This window comes from Toxorhynchites rutilus, chromosome 2 (assembly GCF_029784135.1).
Source record: "Toxorhynchites rutilus septentrionalis strain SRP chromosome 2, ASM2978413v1, whole genome shotgun sequence".
NCBI lineage: Eukaryota > Metazoa > Arthropoda > Insecta > Diptera > Culicidae > Toxorhynchites > Toxorhynchites rutilus.
In genome coordinates, this window is record NC_073745.1 from 102,690,365 (window position 1) to 102,707,364 (window position 17,000).

General features: G+C 36.2%; 6 protein-coding genes across 6 annotated transcripts; 2 read left to right on the forward strand and 4 right to left on the reverse strand.

Moving 5' to 3' along the window:
• Positions 1-246: 246 nt before the first annotated feature.
• Positions 247-1,219, reverse strand: LOC129770252 (histone H1B-like). Its single transcript, XM_055772958.1, has one exon. The coding sequence runs from the start codon at positions 1,185-1,187 to the stop codon at positions 507-509; it is 681 nt and encodes a 226-aa protein (XP_055628933.1). The 5' UTR covers positions 1,188-1,219; the 3' UTR covers positions 247-506.
• Positions 1,220-11,882: 10,663 nt separating this feature from the next.
• On the reverse strand, positions 11,883-12,257 carry LOC129766005 (histone H2A). Its single transcript, XM_055766467.1, has one exon. It carries the CDS (start codon positions 12,255-12,257, stop codon positions 11,883-11,885), a length of 375 nt encoding a protein of 124 aa, XP_055622442.1.
• A 258-nt stretch (positions 12,258-12,515) lies between these two features.
• On the forward strand, positions 12,516-12,890 carry LOC129766007 (histone H2B-like). Its single transcript, XM_055766468.1, has one exon. It carries the CDS (start codon positions 12,516-12,518, stop codon positions 12,888-12,890), a length of 375 nt encoding a protein of 124 aa, XP_055622443.1.
• A 1,132-nt stretch (positions 12,891-14,022) lies between these two features.
• LOC129770355 (histone H3) lies at positions 14,023-14,516 on the reverse strand. The gene has a single exon (XM_055773134.1). It carries the CDS (start codon positions 14,455-14,457, stop codon positions 14,047-14,049), a length of 411 nt encoding a protein of 136 aa, XP_055629109.1. The 5' UTR covers positions 14,458-14,516; the 3' UTR covers positions 14,023-14,046.
• A 165-nt stretch (positions 14,517-14,681) lies between these two features.
• Positions 14,682-15,247, forward strand: LOC129770356 (histone H4). Its single transcript, XM_055773135.1, has one exon. It carries the CDS (start codon positions 14,725-14,727, stop codon positions 15,034-15,036), a length of 312 nt encoding a protein of 103 aa, XP_055629110.1. The 5' UTR covers positions 14,682-14,724; the 3' UTR covers positions 15,037-15,247.
• Positions 15,248-15,683: 436 nt separating this feature from the next.
• Positions 15,684-16,731, reverse strand: LOC129770161 (histone H1B-like). Its single transcript, XM_055772817.1, has one exon. It carries the CDS (start codon positions 16,697-16,699, stop codon positions 16,019-16,021), a length of 681 nt encoding a protein of 226 aa, XP_055628792.1. The 5' UTR covers positions 16,700-16,731; the 3' UTR covers positions 15,684-16,018.
• Positions 16,732-17,000: the final 269 nt, after the last annotated feature.

Below are 17,000 nucleotides of genomic sequence, written 5' to 3' on the forward strand. Positions count from 1 at the left end.
CAGGTTTTCCTGTTAGTTTATGATGACGATTCAAATACAATTTCACGTTGTACTTTAGTTGTATTGACCCAAACCCAAAAAAAAAAGTCCAATATTTGTTGACTGAATGTCTGTGAATTATGAGTCGAATGAGGGATCATTGTAAACTATACTTGGGTACATGTAATCTCAAAACGATCGCGATGGCTATGAATGATTTTAGACCAAAACCTCATGTGGTCGCAACCTAATGCAGGCTCGACGTAAAGTTTGTTACACAATTGATGCTTTTCGATATCATCAGTTGGCCATCATATCTCGTTTCGTTAGAATATGAACATTCTTAATAGTGTACAATGTTAATGTTGGACACATGATGCAGATGTGTGAAAATGTATATTAACTGTTATAAAAAAATCATTTGAATTATTATTTGAGGTGAAAAACTTTTGTTACTCTTTCGATTCAATGTGTTTGTAGTCCTGAGAAGGACTGTTTGTTTTTAAATCATTTCAATCGACTGAACTTTACTTCTTGGCGGCGGCTTTCTTCGGAGCGGGTTTCTTAGCCGGTGCAGCCTTTTTCGGTTTTGGAGTTTTAGGCTTCTTCGCCGCTGTTTTCGATGGTTTGGTTGCTTTCTGTTTGGGAGCGGCCGCTTTTTTCACGGTTCCAGCCTTTTTGGCAACTTTGGCGACGGCTGCTTTAGCCTTCTTCTCAACCGCTTTCTTTGCTGGTGCTGCCTTAGGCTTTTTGACGGCAGCAGTTTTGGGAGTGGCTGCCTTTTTGGCAACTTTCTTTTCCCCTGAAGGCTTCTTCCCAGCCGCAGTTTTCTTTGGTTTCTTCTCGCCCGCAGGTGTCTTGTCCTTAGATTTAATTTTAAAGGACCCCGATGCTCCACTTCCTTTGGTTTGCACAAGACTACCTTTCTCAACACCACTCTTCAGAGATTTCTTGATGAAAGTTGAGAGCTTAGCAACGTCGCACTTGTAATTGGCACCGATATACTTCTTGATGGCCTGAAGAGATGATCCATTACGTTCCTTCAAAGTCTTGATGGCGGCTAAAACCATTTCATTCACTGGTGGATGAGTGGCTGGCTTTTTCGGTTTCTTACCCTCTCCTTTAGGAGCACGAGCCTTTTTCGGTGTCTTGGCTGGAGATGCGGCAACCGATGCTGCGGTAACGACTTCAGTAGCTGTATCGGCCATTTTTCACTGTATTTCACTACTATGTTTCAACGAAATGCTGAATTCCATGGTGCGCTCTGTGTCGCCACTTGTGCTCGAAATTGACATCTGTGTTAGGGAAACTCAGTGCGTTCGTTTCAATTCGTTGTTGAGAAAATCTTTTGCGTTTTTGAAATTCATATTTTAAGACATGGTAATTTTCTTTGTCCTAATTCGCACAAAATAACGTTATACGCTTTTCATTGCACGCTATGATAATCTAGCTAACATTCAGAGTTGTCTGATGTTAAAAATCACTTCTCGTTTCGCAACAATTTTCCGGTAATGTGCATAGTATGTATCAGAACTATTAACACAATACTGAAAATGTGTAAAATTGTGTTATTACAAAAGTAAAACGACGATAAAAAGTTGTTTGTAAAGAAGAGCAACATTTCCCCGATCATTTGATACCAAAATTGTATGTTTCTTCATCAACACAGCGAAGTATTTTCATCTAAACTTTGCTGCCATCGGAGCAGCTCAGGCACTTTTTGATTTCCGTTCGCTTTCATATGACTCAATATACCCATACAAAATTGTTACCATTATTTAAATTTGTTCTGTGAAATGAAAGAAATTTGAATACTTTTAGAGAAAATATCATCATTATTCGTACAATCATATTCGTAGTTACGATTCACGTTCCGAGGATGGATTGGTAATACAAACTGTTTGCCAACATTTGTGTTATCGATATTCTGCTACAAAATCCCAAACTGTACAGATCAAAAATATTTTATTTATTTAAAATCATTTAAAATTTTAAAAATCATCATGATGTTTATAATGTTTACATGTACCCTATGATTTGGTGAATTTGTATGTTATTCATATGTTGACTCCAAACCAGTATAACCTAAAATTGAAAGTTGAAAAGAACCATAGCTGTGCTTCTGCATTTTTCATTTCATCTGTTGAATGTTTCCGCTTTTAATTTTTTTTTCTTTCTGTCATCGTTTTTACTATACCAACGTTAGACTGTTTCAGTTTTTTTGCCACTCGTTAGTGAAATATTATTTCAATATAAGCTAGCTTTCCAAAGACAACTCTCCAATGGGTTCACTCGAATAGTCAATAGCAGCATGTTTGAAATCAATTTATTAGTTTTATCTTGTTCAGTCCTTCGACAACAACTCACATTCCACAATTCCAACTTTAACTACCTTAATTCTTCATCCGCTTAGTCTGTTCAACAGGCAGCTCATATGGAACGACAAAGCTCAAGATTTGTACTCGCGACAAAACGTACATTTCAATTACCCAACTGTGAGATCCTAATTCAATACAGGTAATTACCCGACTGCGCAGATAAACGGTAACAAATCCAACACATCATCCTGGTAAAACTGAAAGTTCAGATCTGGCTTATCCGTATCACGCATAATTCGAATCGAAATTTGAAGTTTACGTGTACATGTATTTTGGAGAAGGATAAACACATTTAAAAAATAAAAATCATGGATGAGAGTTATCCATTCCGTATATAATAAATATCCTATGTAATAGAGCAGTGGTTTTCAACCTTTTCTGCTCCTTTCCACTTTTGACGAAGATTAATCCCAGTGCTTCCCCCTATCAGTATTTTGTAAGAAAGTCTGTAGCATATCAGTAAAATAATGAATGAATACAAACGGCTTTCAAGTTATATTCGCAACAAATATGATTCTGTACTTGTATCTGACTACAAAAAAGGTATATAAAGTCAGTATGACACCTGCGTCTGAATGATTTCCGCCAAAATCATAATTCTTGAGCACGTTGTCAAAAAGCACAACTCATGTCATCTTCGAAATCCACTCTGTTACGGTGTTTTCTTTCCATCAGCAGCATTGTAGGAAATCCAGATTCACATAAATACTACACACTAGACAACAATACTCGTAACGCTTAATTCGCATATCAGGATATCATTTTTCGATCATTTGCAGATCGATGAGTTTGTTCTAAAATTGATCCGACACTTTTGTCACTGCCAGTCGAAAGGGGATTCAAACCATGTCCAAATCTTGTTATTTGACATGGTTACATGAAACATGAAACATGAAACATGATATGACATGTTTCAAGTTTAACTTGTTGTAAAAAATCTTGACAAATGCTGTACAATTTTCTTTTTAATGGTCTTCTGTACTGTTTCGTCGTCTGTTCCATCATCATTCTTTGACGAAAGTATTTGAAACATTGTGAAGTTGTTCAATCGAACATTACATTCCAGATTTAGAAATGTTTGCCGAGGATCGCAAATTTTAGCGTATCCAATAAAGTTTTTGTAGCAATTTTTGTTAATCATTGTCAAATTCAAAGCGAAGTAAATGTACAATAGTCCCTTGCAGAATTCCCCCCTTTTAATGACTAAATTCCCCACCGGTTGAAAATTACTGTAATAAAGCATCCAGTTTTCTCCAAGTGATAAAGAAAATTTTGAATGAAAATTGAGACAAACAATGGTGTCATATTTTAATACAGTCAATTCGATGCCAAACCGATTCAGTGGTTCTCAGAATCTCATGGAAGTGGTAGTTTTGTTTCTTATCGCAAGATATTAGACTCGTATTTTTTTTTCATTCTTTCGTTAGGGTGACCATTTCGATTCAATTTAAAGTCAATCAAAGTCAAAAATTTAAAATCAATCACCTGTTCATTAAAAAACCCGCTTCCAAAATATTTCAATTGTTTGTTTTTTTTTCCTGTTCCTTTTTTTCCTGCGCTATATATTTTTATATTTTTTCTTGAAAGCTGAGAATGTTTTACATAACATATCTTAAAATCAGAGATGTATTTTTGTTTTGTTTTCAACTTATGAGTTTTCAAATCTAACCGATGGTTCGATTTGAAAAATCGGTTTTCCCATTTTTTCTCGATATGGTCGATACATGAAATTGAAGTCAAGAAGCTAGTCTCCTTTGAAAAAATATTACACCTGCGATAAAATTGGATTTTGTTTTCGTGATTATTGATTGTATTTGCTTTTTATAGTTTACATGGTCTCGGGATCAAGTGCGCCATTTTTTTATTTTTATTTTTTCTTGAAAACTAAGGATGTTTTACATAACATATTCTAAAAATCAAAAAGGTTTTTTTTCGTTTTTGAGTTATAACTTTTCAAAGTTTACATGTTTTCAGTCTTTTTGCAATATTTCTGTGCGAATATACTAGATCTATGCGACTAAAATCCAGTTTAATCGCAAATGTGGCACTATAAACTATTTGGCTTTAATTGGACATAACATTCAAACATTCAAAAGTTATGATTCTTGGAAAAACGGGAAAAATGATTTTCTGACCATCGGTTAGATTTGGAAAATCATAACATAAAAAGGGGAAAACATCTCTCTGATTTTACTGTTTCTTAGAAATTTGTTTTTCGTTTATATGACAGCCCACCCTAAGAGGAGTGTCGAACCACCTTAGAAATGTTTCTTCCCCATAATACCTCCACATGCCAAATTTAGTTCCGTTTGCTTGATTAGTTCTTGAATTATGCGGAAATGTATGCTTCATTTGTATGGCAGCCCCCTCCCCTCTCAGTGAAACAGGAGGAGTGTCTATTCACCATAGAAACCTGTTATGTCCCTTGAAACCTTCACATGCCTAATTTGGTATTTTCTTGATTAGTTTTCGAGTTATGCAGAAATTTGTGTTTCATTTGTATGACAGCCTCCCTTAGAGAGGGGGGAGGAGTCTCAAACTATCATGAAAACCTTCCCCGGCCCCAAAAAACCCCAACATACCAATTTTCATGTCGATCGGTTCAGTAGTTTCCGAGTCCATAAGAATCAGACAGACAGACAGAAATCCATTTATATATATATATATATATATATATATATATATATATATATATATATATATATATATATATATATATATAGATGATGCATAACATCATTACCGGTCTATACTTATTTTATTTTAGTTCATTTTGTCACCGGATAGAATGGATTCATATAGTGCAATTCCAAATGAAATTGACCTAAAAATGCAGATTTTAAAACATATATTTTTGATTCGAATGAAGGTTTGTATTCCGTTTGGGTTGAAGCAAATATTTGTTCTCCACACCAATTGGGAATTTTTTTTACTCAAGTGTAAGTTTTGTAAATGGCGTATCGATTCTAGTAAGAGGAATCTTTGATAATTTAAATCTCAAAAACTATAAGTCGGACCGAAATGGTGTCTCAGAAAGAGTTATAGAGTATTGATGTTCAAACGTGAAAAAATATACACTGAGAAAAAAATAGTATTTTTTTTCTATTTACAAAAAAAACTTTAGTTTGCAACATCTAAAATACGTATTTTTTATTTTTATTTTTATTTTTTCATATAAAATAGAAGTCATGGAGAAAAAAAAATAATCCAAGATGGTAAAACTATTTTTGACAAACTTCTGATGAACATCTGATGTGATTTGAAACAAAAAAGGTCATTCTTAATCTCATTCTAAATGCAGCCATTCTCGAGATATTTAAAAAAATATTTCCAATCAAAAATACTCATGTTATGTCATTTGTCGATTTCATTTGCAATTGCTCTAAACGTCAAATACAGGTCGGACTCGATTATCCGGAGTATTGATTTTTTTTTTTCACTCCGGATAATCTTTAATTTACAAAAAAAACTTTAGTTTGCAACATCTAAAATACGTATTTTTTATTTTTATTTTTATTTTTTCATATAAAATAGAAGTCATGGAGAAAAAAAAATAATCCAAGATGGTAAAACTATTTTTGACAAACTTCTGATGAACATCTGATGTGATTTGAAACAAAAAAGGTCATTCTTAATCTCATTCTAAATGCAGCCATTCTCGAGATATTTAAAAAAATATTTCCAATCAAAAATACTCATGTTATGTCATTTGTCGATTTCATTTGCAATTGCTCTAAACGTCAAATACAGGTCGGACTCGATTATCCGGAGTATTGATTTTTTTTTTTCATTCCGGATAATCACAAAACAAAGAATTTTATTATATTATTATGATTTGCACTTATTTATTTTATCTAGCGGTTTTATCTAGCTTGGACATGTTTGTATTTTTGTGACTTTGTAACTTTGTAACGTTGTCTATAGCGCTATAACGTTGTCTATAGCGCTGTATCACATTGATAGAAATTTAACCCTCTTTCTGTTAACCGTTTGATCTGAAATTTGGAACACATCTTTATCTCGGATGTCATTATAAAACTGCGTATTCCGTGATCTTGAAAATCCAAGATGGCGGCCGGTACAAAATGGCGGATTATGGACATATTTTCTCAAAATCCTATCAATATGGGTTTTCTCAAAACCCCATAAATTTGGCTATTTGAAATATGGCATATGAAAAAACAATGGCAATCAAAGGCCTTGACTAGTAGAATACAGTTATTTATGAAAAATTCAAAACCAAGATGGCGGCCGCTACAAAATGGCGAATTACATATTTTCTGAGAACCCCAACAATATGGGTATCAAATGAAAGGGATTGACTAGTAGAACACAGTTATTTATGAAAAAATGCAAATCCAAAATGGTCTCCACCACAAGATGGCGCCATATTTTTTCTTTCAAAGCCCCATCAATATGGGTATCAATTGAATGTGCTCGACTGGTAGAACACAGTAGATCATTAAAAATCAATGTCCAAGATGGCCGCAGTTCCCAAATAAACAATTACTTTTTCAATAGTTTCATTCAGCTTGTCCTGTTTATACAAACAAACTTGAGTGTTTGTAGGATTGTCCCACATTGATTGAAATTGGACCCCGTTCCTGATCACTGATTGATCTGAAATTACCTTTAATTTTACTGCCATTATAAAACTGCGTATTCCTTGATCTTGAAAAAATTCAATTTGGCCGCCGCTAAAAATTGACTGAATGGCTTGACTTGGAGAATATACTACATTATGAACAACATAAATACCTAAAGGTCACCGCCACGAAATGGTCGACTATGTTTTTTTTTGAAATCCTCTCAATATTGGTATCAAATGAAATGATTTGACCAATAGAATACAGTACATCATCAAAATATTCCGATGAATATCCATCTTGTCGCCATCGCCATCTTGTGGTGGATTTGTATATCCCATAAATAACTATGTTATACTAGTCAATCCCTTTCATTTGATATCCATATTGATGAGGTTCTGAGAAAATATGTAATCCGCTATTTTGTAGTGGCCGCCTTCTTAGATTTGCATTTTCCATAAATAACTGTATTCTACTAGTCAAGCCCTATCATTTGATACCCATATTGATGGGGTTGTGAAAAAACTATATATGGCGCCATCTGGTGGTGGCGGACAATTTGGATTTGCATTTATCTTGAATGTCTGTGTTCTACTAGTCAAGACCTTTGATTTGATACCCATATTTATGGGGTTCTGAGAAAATATGTAATCCGCCATTTTGTAGTGGCTGCTCAAATAAATATTAGATATACAATATTTGCTGCGCATATTATTTAAAAAAATGCACCAAAGTTTGGATGAAGATGATCCGTTATTGAGTAAATATTCGGATTTGGTATCAATAGATCCGGAAACTGTTCCTGTTCCTTAACATTACATTTAAGTCGCAAAATTAGTGTTGTGTTGGTACTTGAAAAGGCTTACCATCAGTATTTCGGTCAAATTGCACCAAATCGGTGAACGATTTCAATAGGAAACGGCCTTCGAATGGTACCTAGAATATCCAAGTGAGTAATAAACAAGATTCTGGTAAGGACGTGTGAACTGTAACAGAGAAATTTAAGATTGTTTCAAACATGGATTAAGAACACGCTAAATGTTTTCTCAACAGCGATTCGAAACGAGCGCAGGGAGTTTCCCAAACACGGATGTCAATTCAAGTCAATAGCGGCAGCACCAAGGAAGTCAGAGAAACACAGTGAGCAAAACGGGAGAAACGGGGGACTTGATCAGTTACCACCGCACCAGCACGGACGGACGGATTGCATCCGTTTTCTCCAAATCGGTGTTTAATTTGGCAGTGTTGATTTCGATGCACGATCCGGCCTAGCCTTCATTGCCGACGATCCGCCGGAAAATATCAGCGATACTAGCTAACTTCGGTGCATTTAGCAAAAGTGTACGGATATTTGGTCGCAAAGTTCCCGGTGAACGACCAAGAAATGAAAATGATTGGCCAACGGTGATTTGTAACAAAAGTGCGTGAGTTATCGGGAAGCGTGTCTGTTGCTCTGACTCTAAGTGGCGCAGGTCGGGAATCCTGTGCGACACAAGTCGCTGAGATATGGTTTGTGTAAAAAAGCAAATTTAGTTGTACACGCGATGTATAAAATGGTGAAAGTTCGCGGTGTGGAACATGAAAAATTGGAAGGTAACAAAACGGCTTCCTAAAAAGAAAAGAAGAAGAAAATAAAGTGGTTAAACGGAGATAATAGTTTGGAAAGATGAAGAAATTGTTGTGAATAGAAATAGTGTTGGAAAGAAATATTGGTTGGAATTGAACGGGAGAGAAGTGCAGAAGTAAGCGACGACGAAGGAAGACCGACGGCACTAAGAGCCTGACCACCAACGGGTGATGAGAAGCTGGGCACTGGGCGAGAAGTCACATCAGGTGAGTGCGAGCGTGAGAAAGTGTGTGTGTGTGCTATCAATTAAATTATCTTAATTCAATAAAATCTATTTTTGTGCATGATGGCTGCTCGTGATCTGGCCGAATTATATTGAAGCTTCGGATACTTAGCACAAACTTCCATACAAAGCAATTGAATTTTGTTATGTTGTTACTCTATTTTTATATTCTTATCTATTATTTATTTTTTATTAGCCGACAACAAAAATCATTTCTTCTTCCCACTTTTTTTTCGGTCAGTTGATAACATCAAACGTAATGCTTAACTCAAGATTTCTGAACATGGTTATCAGACTGAAAGAAATGTAATATTTATCCAGTTGCAATACTGGTTGTTCTTCGTGCACGGAAAATGTAGAAGATATAGTCTGTATTGATATTTGCTTCAGGATAGAAATCGAATCCATTTTTTGTTGAGTGTCGTTCTTAGCTGCACTACATTTTTTAAATTCAAAAGCTTAGCTGGGTATGGAAATAAAAACTGTCCCCAAACCAAATCACCCGCATTATGGAAAATATTGTGTAGGGTACCAAATAAGAAATGATATGAGGTTCACCATAAAATCTGTGGTAAAAAGCGTACTTTTCATTTTTTTGCACACTATTCTCGATAGCTTCGAGATAAAAATTACTGGAAAAAAATGAAAGTGCGTCTTACTATGGTGTATCGAAAAATCTTGAAATATTGAAATTTTCTTTATTCAGAGATTCAGTACTACTCTAATTCATATTTAAATGCGTTTCTACACCTTTTTAGATATGTGTGATAATATGTGGTGCAAAAACAAAGGTCAAATTCATATATAAGTATTTATGTTTATTTGTTTGTGTATGTCTTTTTCAGAATATTTTGATAACTGCGCGGTACGAAAATATCTAATTAATTTTTTTAAATATTTTTTCTTATTTCTATTTCAGTAATTTTCTTTTTTTTTTAATTGGTTAAAATCCTAAAATTGTATGTGCGTATTCCGTATTCGTAATGCAAAATTAGATAATTCTTTAAATAGATCAGATTTGGAATTGTTTAGTATTATGAATTGATATCCACGATTTTATCAATCATCTATTTCATATAAATAAAAAGTATTGAACGTACTTTTGTTTCCTCATTTTAACCTCGCTACATTATGAAAAAAATCATAAATAAAAAAACACGTACGAACACATTTCAAAGCAGTACTGTGCGTGTTGAGTATCTTTCATTTCCATTTTTTCATTCTCAATAGGCTTGAGTTTTGAGTATAGGTATTCAGAATAATAATTTATTTTTTTTAATTTTGTACCGTATACAACATTTTCATTTTCCAAATGAAAAAATACTAGACAATAAACAATATAGAAATAAAAAAAAAATGCATATTTTTGTATTGCGCAGTACTTAAAATTTTCGCAAACATCTAAAAAGAGATTAAACCAGTACAGATTCTCAGAATTCTAAAAAAACGAAAAATTTATAAATATATATTTTATGTATCGCGCCACACAGTTAAAATTCTGAAAAAAATCACACATATCTAGAAAACGCGTAGAAAAACATTTGAATACGAATTAGAGCAGTACTGAAACTATAAATAAAAAAAAAAAGTCAATATTACATAAATGTTTTTTTTTTTGGTACATAAATTTTTGATAAAAAATTATTTTGATATTATTTCTCGATACACCATAGTAAGATGCAAAAACTTGAAAAGTACGTTTCTTACTATAGATTCCATGGTGAATCTCATAGAGGCAAAAAATACTCAAAATTTCTTATTTTGTATCCTATACAACATTTTCCATAAAGCGGGTGATTTGGTTTGGGGGCACTTTTAATTTCCATACTCAGCCAGGCCCTTTGCCTATTTAACAGCATGAATAGGAACGCCAAATTAGAAGCTTTGATTTCAGTTTGCAGAAATCGTTTGATTGCAGAAAATATTCAATTACATAGATAGATTTCAATATACAATAACCTTAAAATTAATCGATGTTATTTATGATAGTATATTGACAGCTTTCAATAAATAAAAAAAACGAGAAAATACAATTAGTTAAAAATTTTATATTCTGTCGAACTTCGTTAACCTGCAGTAACGTATGGAGCGATTTCACGCCAAATCAGCTGAATAACAGCCAGTTTCGACACGACGCTCTTCAATTACTTTTAAACCGTGTACACAAGGTAAAAGCTACCCAAAATCACAATTTTCAGTATTTCTATGTTACTTTTGTTACAAAATAATCGATAAAACTTTGATAACATCCGGCAACTCTGATGTATCGTGTGGTTTGGCTTTTCTGCACTATCGACGGAAGGACTGAAAGGCAAAGCTGTTTAACTAGTCTTGTATGAGATTCAGTACTAGGTCCGGAGCTCGACACAATGTTATCATTGGAAGTGTGAATTGCTGGTGAATTTTTTTTTTTTTTTGGATGAGAATGGTACTTCAATCATTATCCTTTGCTTCCCATCCTGATCTTATTCATGGCAACGTGGCGAAGGATGTATGCATGGAAGGAAAGAAAATTCTGGAAATGTAGTTTTTTAGCAGCTGGTATACCTGGTAATTTGGCCCATCTCAACTACCTGAGTAAAACGAGCATGTATTACCCATTTCTGCTACATTCTACTCGTATAATAATACTGCTTGCCTTTATCGATTTGATTAACCGAGATTCGATTTCATTTCGAAGCAGTGTTTGAAACATTTCTCGTTGTGAGCTGATGCTTTGCAATAGTTTAAAACATTGAACTTATGATTATTAGCTAGAATTAATCAGGAGAAAGCTAAGCATATTTAGAAAGCATAAGTCAGAAATCGATTTTTAGAAAAGTCCACTATCGATCTGCAGGGACTTACGTGGGTTAGAAAGAAAAGGTCCATTGTCGGTATCCGGCCTCGGTTGGGCTCAACAGGGTAATATTCCGAGCTCGGTGAAATGATTCACTCATATCGGTTTGGAAATAGATGCTCTCCTTGGAGATTGCTGTGGATTGATTTTTAGAAAACCAATCAATGTAACTCTTTATTAGAAATTTGTTGTCGTCCTGAAAAGGACGGTTGGGTTCTCGATTTTAGTGCAGTTCCATGTCGTTGTTTATTTAAGCTTTCTTCTCGGTCTTCTTGGGTAGCAGGACAGCTTGGATGTTGGGCAAAACTCCGCCTTGAGCTATAGTTACACCCGACAGCAGCTTATTCAATTCTTCGTCATTACGAATAGCCAGCTGCAGATGACGTGGGATAATTCTGGTCTTCTTGTTGTCACGAGCGGCATTTCCTGCCAACTCCAACACTTCAGCTGCCAAATATTCCATCACTGCTGCCAAGTAAACAGGAGCTCCAGCTCCAACACGTTCGGCGTAGTTTCCCTTCCTGAGCAGACGATGGATACGACCCACTGGGAACTGCAATCCAGCACGATTTGAACGGGACTTTGCCTTTCCCTTAACTTTTCCTCCTTTACCACGTCCAGACATTTTTTGTTATATAATTATGAAGTTATTCACGAGCAAAGCGAAACTGTACTGATGAAAATTTTCAGTAAGCGAACCCTCTTTTATACTAACTCTGCCATTATTAGTTTTTCACTCAGGCAGTGCTACGAATATAATGAAATGGCATCATAAACATAAGGGGACGGGCATACATTCCACCCTGACTGTGCATATAACATGATGTTTCCCTTGCTTTCAACATTAGTTCCTCTCGAACAGTGAAAGCGTTAAAACGTAGCAATGGCTCCTAAAACCAGTGGAAAGGCAGCGAAGAAGTCCGGAAAGGCTCAGAAAAGTATTACCAAGACCGACAAGAAAAAGAAGAAGGTCCGCAGGAAGGAAAGCTACGCTATCTACATTTACAAAGTGTTGAAACAAGTCCATCCTGACACGGGTATATCATCCAAAGCCATGAGTATCATGAACAGCTTTGTGAATGATATTTTCGAACGCATCGCCGCTGAATCATCTCGTTTAGCGCATTACAACAAGCGATCAACTATAACTTCTCGTGAAATTCAAACCGCAGTTCGTTTATTGCTACCAGGAGAATTGGCCAAACACGCTGTCTCCGAAGGAACCAAAGCCGTCACAAAGTATACCAGCTCCAAGTAAATTCTGAATTCTACAATATGAAAAAACGGCCCTTCTCAGGGCCACAAAATTTAGGTTAAAGAGTTCAAAATACAATTTTTCAATCATTTATTGGTGTTATTATAACAAGTCGCTTCTCGTGCGAACACTTCGCTTTCATTGCTCGAAAGTTTCTGAAAAGTAATATCACAAAAGGTGTCCAAAATGGCTCGATATAACAATTTAATGTAATACGATTTATTGTGAAGTACGTTTTGAGAATGATGTGATCATTGTGTGCAGAATGTATAATGCATCGAGTGAATTTGATAACTGAAACTTGTTGCCCTTTAATCTCGACTGTCCATTCTCATGGAACGTCGTAATTCCAGTATATCACTCGGATGTCCCCTCTCATGGCATATTAAAGTTTATTAGTGATGACGGGGAGTTGAGTTATTTCGAGACTACTTCTTTGAAGTGTCCTTTTCAAATAGCACGAGAAGTCGAATCAAAATATAGTAAAATTGCTAAGATATATTTTTATCGAGAACGCGTCCATTTACGTCTTTTGGAGACACCAGATTGGGCAATAAATTATTACGTATTATTGCCAACCGTGCATTAATCAGCCTGCAATGCACATTGGAAAGTGTTTTAAGATTTATCCTAATATACCAAATTACAAAAAGTAAAATATTGTTTGTCACATAAGTCCAATATCATTATAGTACATCCCTTCCTTGTTTGGTTTTTAGAGACTTTAAACTTTTGCAGTTCATTCGTCTCTAGTCCTGAGAAGGGCCCTTGTGAAAAGAAAACTACTCCATTACTTCTCCTTCACCTGTCTTAAGAAAGACAATCCATTCTCGACTAACGCTCGCCGGCAACGAGAAGTGATTATAATACGATGCTTGGTTCCAAAATGATACTAAATAATACGAGCATTTGTAAACGAATAACTCTGAACTGATTAAGAATTGATCATATTTGTGGAAGCATGTTCTATTATCAAAAGTATTCTTCTATAGTAACATTTATCAGCAAGCTCAGAGGTTCATTCATATTTCATATATTCATACTTGTGACAGCGTGTGGAATGTCAGAGTTTGAAAACGTGTTTTTAAAACTCTTTTCGCATAAATTGGTGGCCCTGAAAAGGGCCGTTTGTTTGAGAATGAGGTCAGATAGGTCAGACTTAGGCGCGTTCTCCACGAATACGACGAGCCAATTGGATGTCTTTCGGCATAATGGTCACTCGTTTGGCATGAATGGCACACAGATTGGTATCTTCGAATAATCCGACCAGATAAGCTTCACTTGCTTCCTGCAGAGCCATAACAGCCGAGCTCTGGAAGCGAAGATCGGTCTTAAAATCCTGAGCAATCTCACGAACCAAACGTTGGAATGGAAGCTTACGGATCAACAATTCAGTCGACTTTTGGTACCGACGAATTTCACGCAGAGCGACGGTTCCTGGCCGATAACGATGTGGCTTCTTGACTCCTCCGGTAGCTGGAGCACTTTTACGAGCAGCTTTAGTGGCCAACTGTTTGCGAGGAGCCTTTCCTCCGGTGGATTTACGAGCGGTCTGCTTGGTACGAGCCATTGCTTACGATTTCAGTAGAGTTAACGGTTTCAAAGTTGTTCTTGGAATGAAAAATTTCCACGCGTTCCCTCGCTTTTATATATGAAACGTGTTACCATTTTGCGCATGCGCAACAAAAAGGAAAACGCAGAGAAGAGAAGAATGACAATATGATGAAGAAGGAAACAACATTTACATTCGGATATAAAAGAGGGTACCCCTAGGTGAAAACAACATCAGTTTCATTCATCGTTTGTACTGGAAAGCATCATACAATAATTCAGAAAAATGACTGGCCGTGGTAAAGGAGGAAAAGGACTGGGAAAAGGAGGAGCCAAGCGTCATCGTAAGGTTCTTCGTGATAACATCCAGGGTATCACAAAGCCCGCCATCCGTCGTTTGGCTCGTCGTGGAGGAGTGAAGCGTATTTCCGGTCTTATTTACGAGGAAACTCGTGGAGTGCTGAAAGTATTCCTGGAAAACGTAATCAGAGATGCTGTTACCTATACGGAACACGCCAAACGAAAGACCGTTACCGCAATGGACGTTGTGTACGCTTTGAAACGCCAAGGTCGTACTCTCTACGGATTTGGAGGTTAAATTATATACTTTTGCGTAGGTTTCAACAAAACGGCCCTTTTCAGGGCCACGATATTTTTCCAGTTAAAAGAGTGATTTGTAACGTTTTTAAATGAACCACTGTTCAATTGATTGATTGATTATTTGATTTATTTCAGTCGGCTTTAACCCTTCAGGTCATTCGCCGTCTATCGAAAAATATTGATATTACAAATGTATACAATGTTATTACATGACGTGGTGAAAAATAAACGAAACATTGAACAACTTTAAACTTCTGTACTGAACGCAACCGCTCCAGATGTGTAGCATGCTTACTGCGCAGGAACCACTGTTCAAAATCATGATTCGTTTCTCAATTGGTGGTACAAGAAAGCCAGTTTTTTGTGCGTTCGTTTTTGCCAGATTTCCCATTTGGTGCGATTTCATTATTAAATCTAAACTCGAATCACACAAATAATAAAAGTACTCAAAAATGGTCGCACGAATGAGGAAACGCATAAAAACAGGTTTTCCTGTTAGTTTATGATGACGATTCAAATACAATTTCACGTTGTACTTTAGTTGTATTGACCCAAACCCAAAAAAAGTCCAATATTTGTTGACTGAATGTCTGTGAATTATGAGTCGAATGAGGGATCATTGTAAACTATACTTGGGTACATGTAATCTCAAAACGATCGCGATGGCTATGAATGATTTTAGACCAAAACCTCATGTGGTCGCAACCTAATGCAGGCTCGAAGTAAAGTTTGTTACACAATTGATGCTTTTCGATATCATCAGTTGGCCATCATATCTCGTTACGTTAGAATATGAACATTCTTAATAGTGTACAATGTTGGACACATGATGCAGATGTGTGAAAATGTATATTAACTGTTATAAAAAAATCATTTGAATTATTATTTGAGGTGAAAAACTTTTGTTACTCTTTCGATTCAATGTGTTTGTAGTCCTGAGAAGGACTGTTTGTTTTTAAATCATTTCAATCGACTGAACTTTACTTCTTGGCGGCGGCTTTCTTCGGAGCGGGTTTCTTAGCCGGTGCAGCCTTTTTCGGTTTTGGAGTTTTAGGCTTCTTCGCCGCTGTTTTCGATGGTTTGGTTGCTTTCTGTTTGGGAGCGGCCGCTTTTTTCACGGTTCCAGCCTTTTTGGCAACTTTGGCGACGGCTGCTTTAGCCTTCTTCTCAACCGCTTTCTTTGCTGGTGCTGCCTTAGGCTTTTTGACGGCAGCAGTTTTGGGAGTGGCTGCCTTTTTGGCAACTTTCTTTTCCCCTGAAGGCTTCTTCCCAGCCGCAGTTTTCTTTGGTTTCTTCTCGCCCGCAGGTGTCTTGTCCTTAGATTTAATTTTAAAGGACCCCGATGCTCCACTTCCTTTGGTTTGCACAAGACTACCTTTCTCAACACCACTCTTCAGAGATTTCTTGATGAAAGTTGAGAGCTTAGCAACGTCGCACTTGTAATTGGCACCGATATACTTCTTGATGGCCTGAAGAGATGATCCATTACGTTCCTTCAAAGTCTTGATGGCGGCTAAAACCATTTCATTCACTGGTGGATGAGTGGCTGGCTTTTTCGGTTTCTTACCCTCTCCTTTAGGAGCACGAGCCTTTTTCGGTGTCTTGGCTGGAGATGCGGCAACCGATGCTGCGGTAACGACTTCAGTAGCTGTATCGGCCATTTTTCACTGTATTTCACTACTATGTTTCAACGAAATGCTGAATTCCATGGTGCGCTCTGTGTCGCCACTTGTGCTCGAAATTGACATCTGTGTTAGGGAAACTCAGTGCGTTCGTTTCAATTCGTTGTTGAGAAAATCTTTTGCGTTTTTGAAATTCATATTTTAAGACATGGTAATTTTCTTTGTCCTAATTCGCACAAAATAACATTATACGCTTTTCATTGCACGCTATGATAATCTAGCTAACATTCAGAGTTGTCTGATGTTAAAAATCACTTCTCGTTTTGCAACAATTTTCCGG

Excerpts from the sequence above, each read along its gene's own strand:
- LOC129770252 (XM_055772958.1), bottom strand. The coding sequence starts at position 1,187 with ATGGCCGATACAGCTACTGAAGTCGTTACCGCAGCATCGGTTGCCGCA.
- LOC129766005 (XM_055766467.1), bottom strand. The coding sequence starts at position 12,257 with ATGTCTGGACGTGGTAAAGGAGGAAAAGTTAAGGGAAAGGCAAAGTCC.
- LOC129766007 (XM_055766468.1), top strand. The coding sequence starts at position 12,516 with ATGGCTCCTAAAACCAGTGGAAAGGCAGCGAAGAAGTCCGGAAAGGCT.
- LOC129770355 (XM_055773134.1), bottom strand. The coding sequence starts at position 14,457 with ATGGCTCGTACCAAGCAGACCGCTCGTAAATCCACCGGAGGAAAGGCT.
- LOC129770356 (XM_055773135.1), top strand. The coding sequence starts at position 14,725 with ATGACTGGCCGTGGTAAAGGAGGAAAAGGACTGGGAAAAGGAGGAGCC.
- LOC129770161 (XM_055772817.1), bottom strand. The coding sequence starts at position 16,699 with ATGGCCGATACAGCTACTGAAGTCGTTACCGCAGCATCGGTTGCCGCA.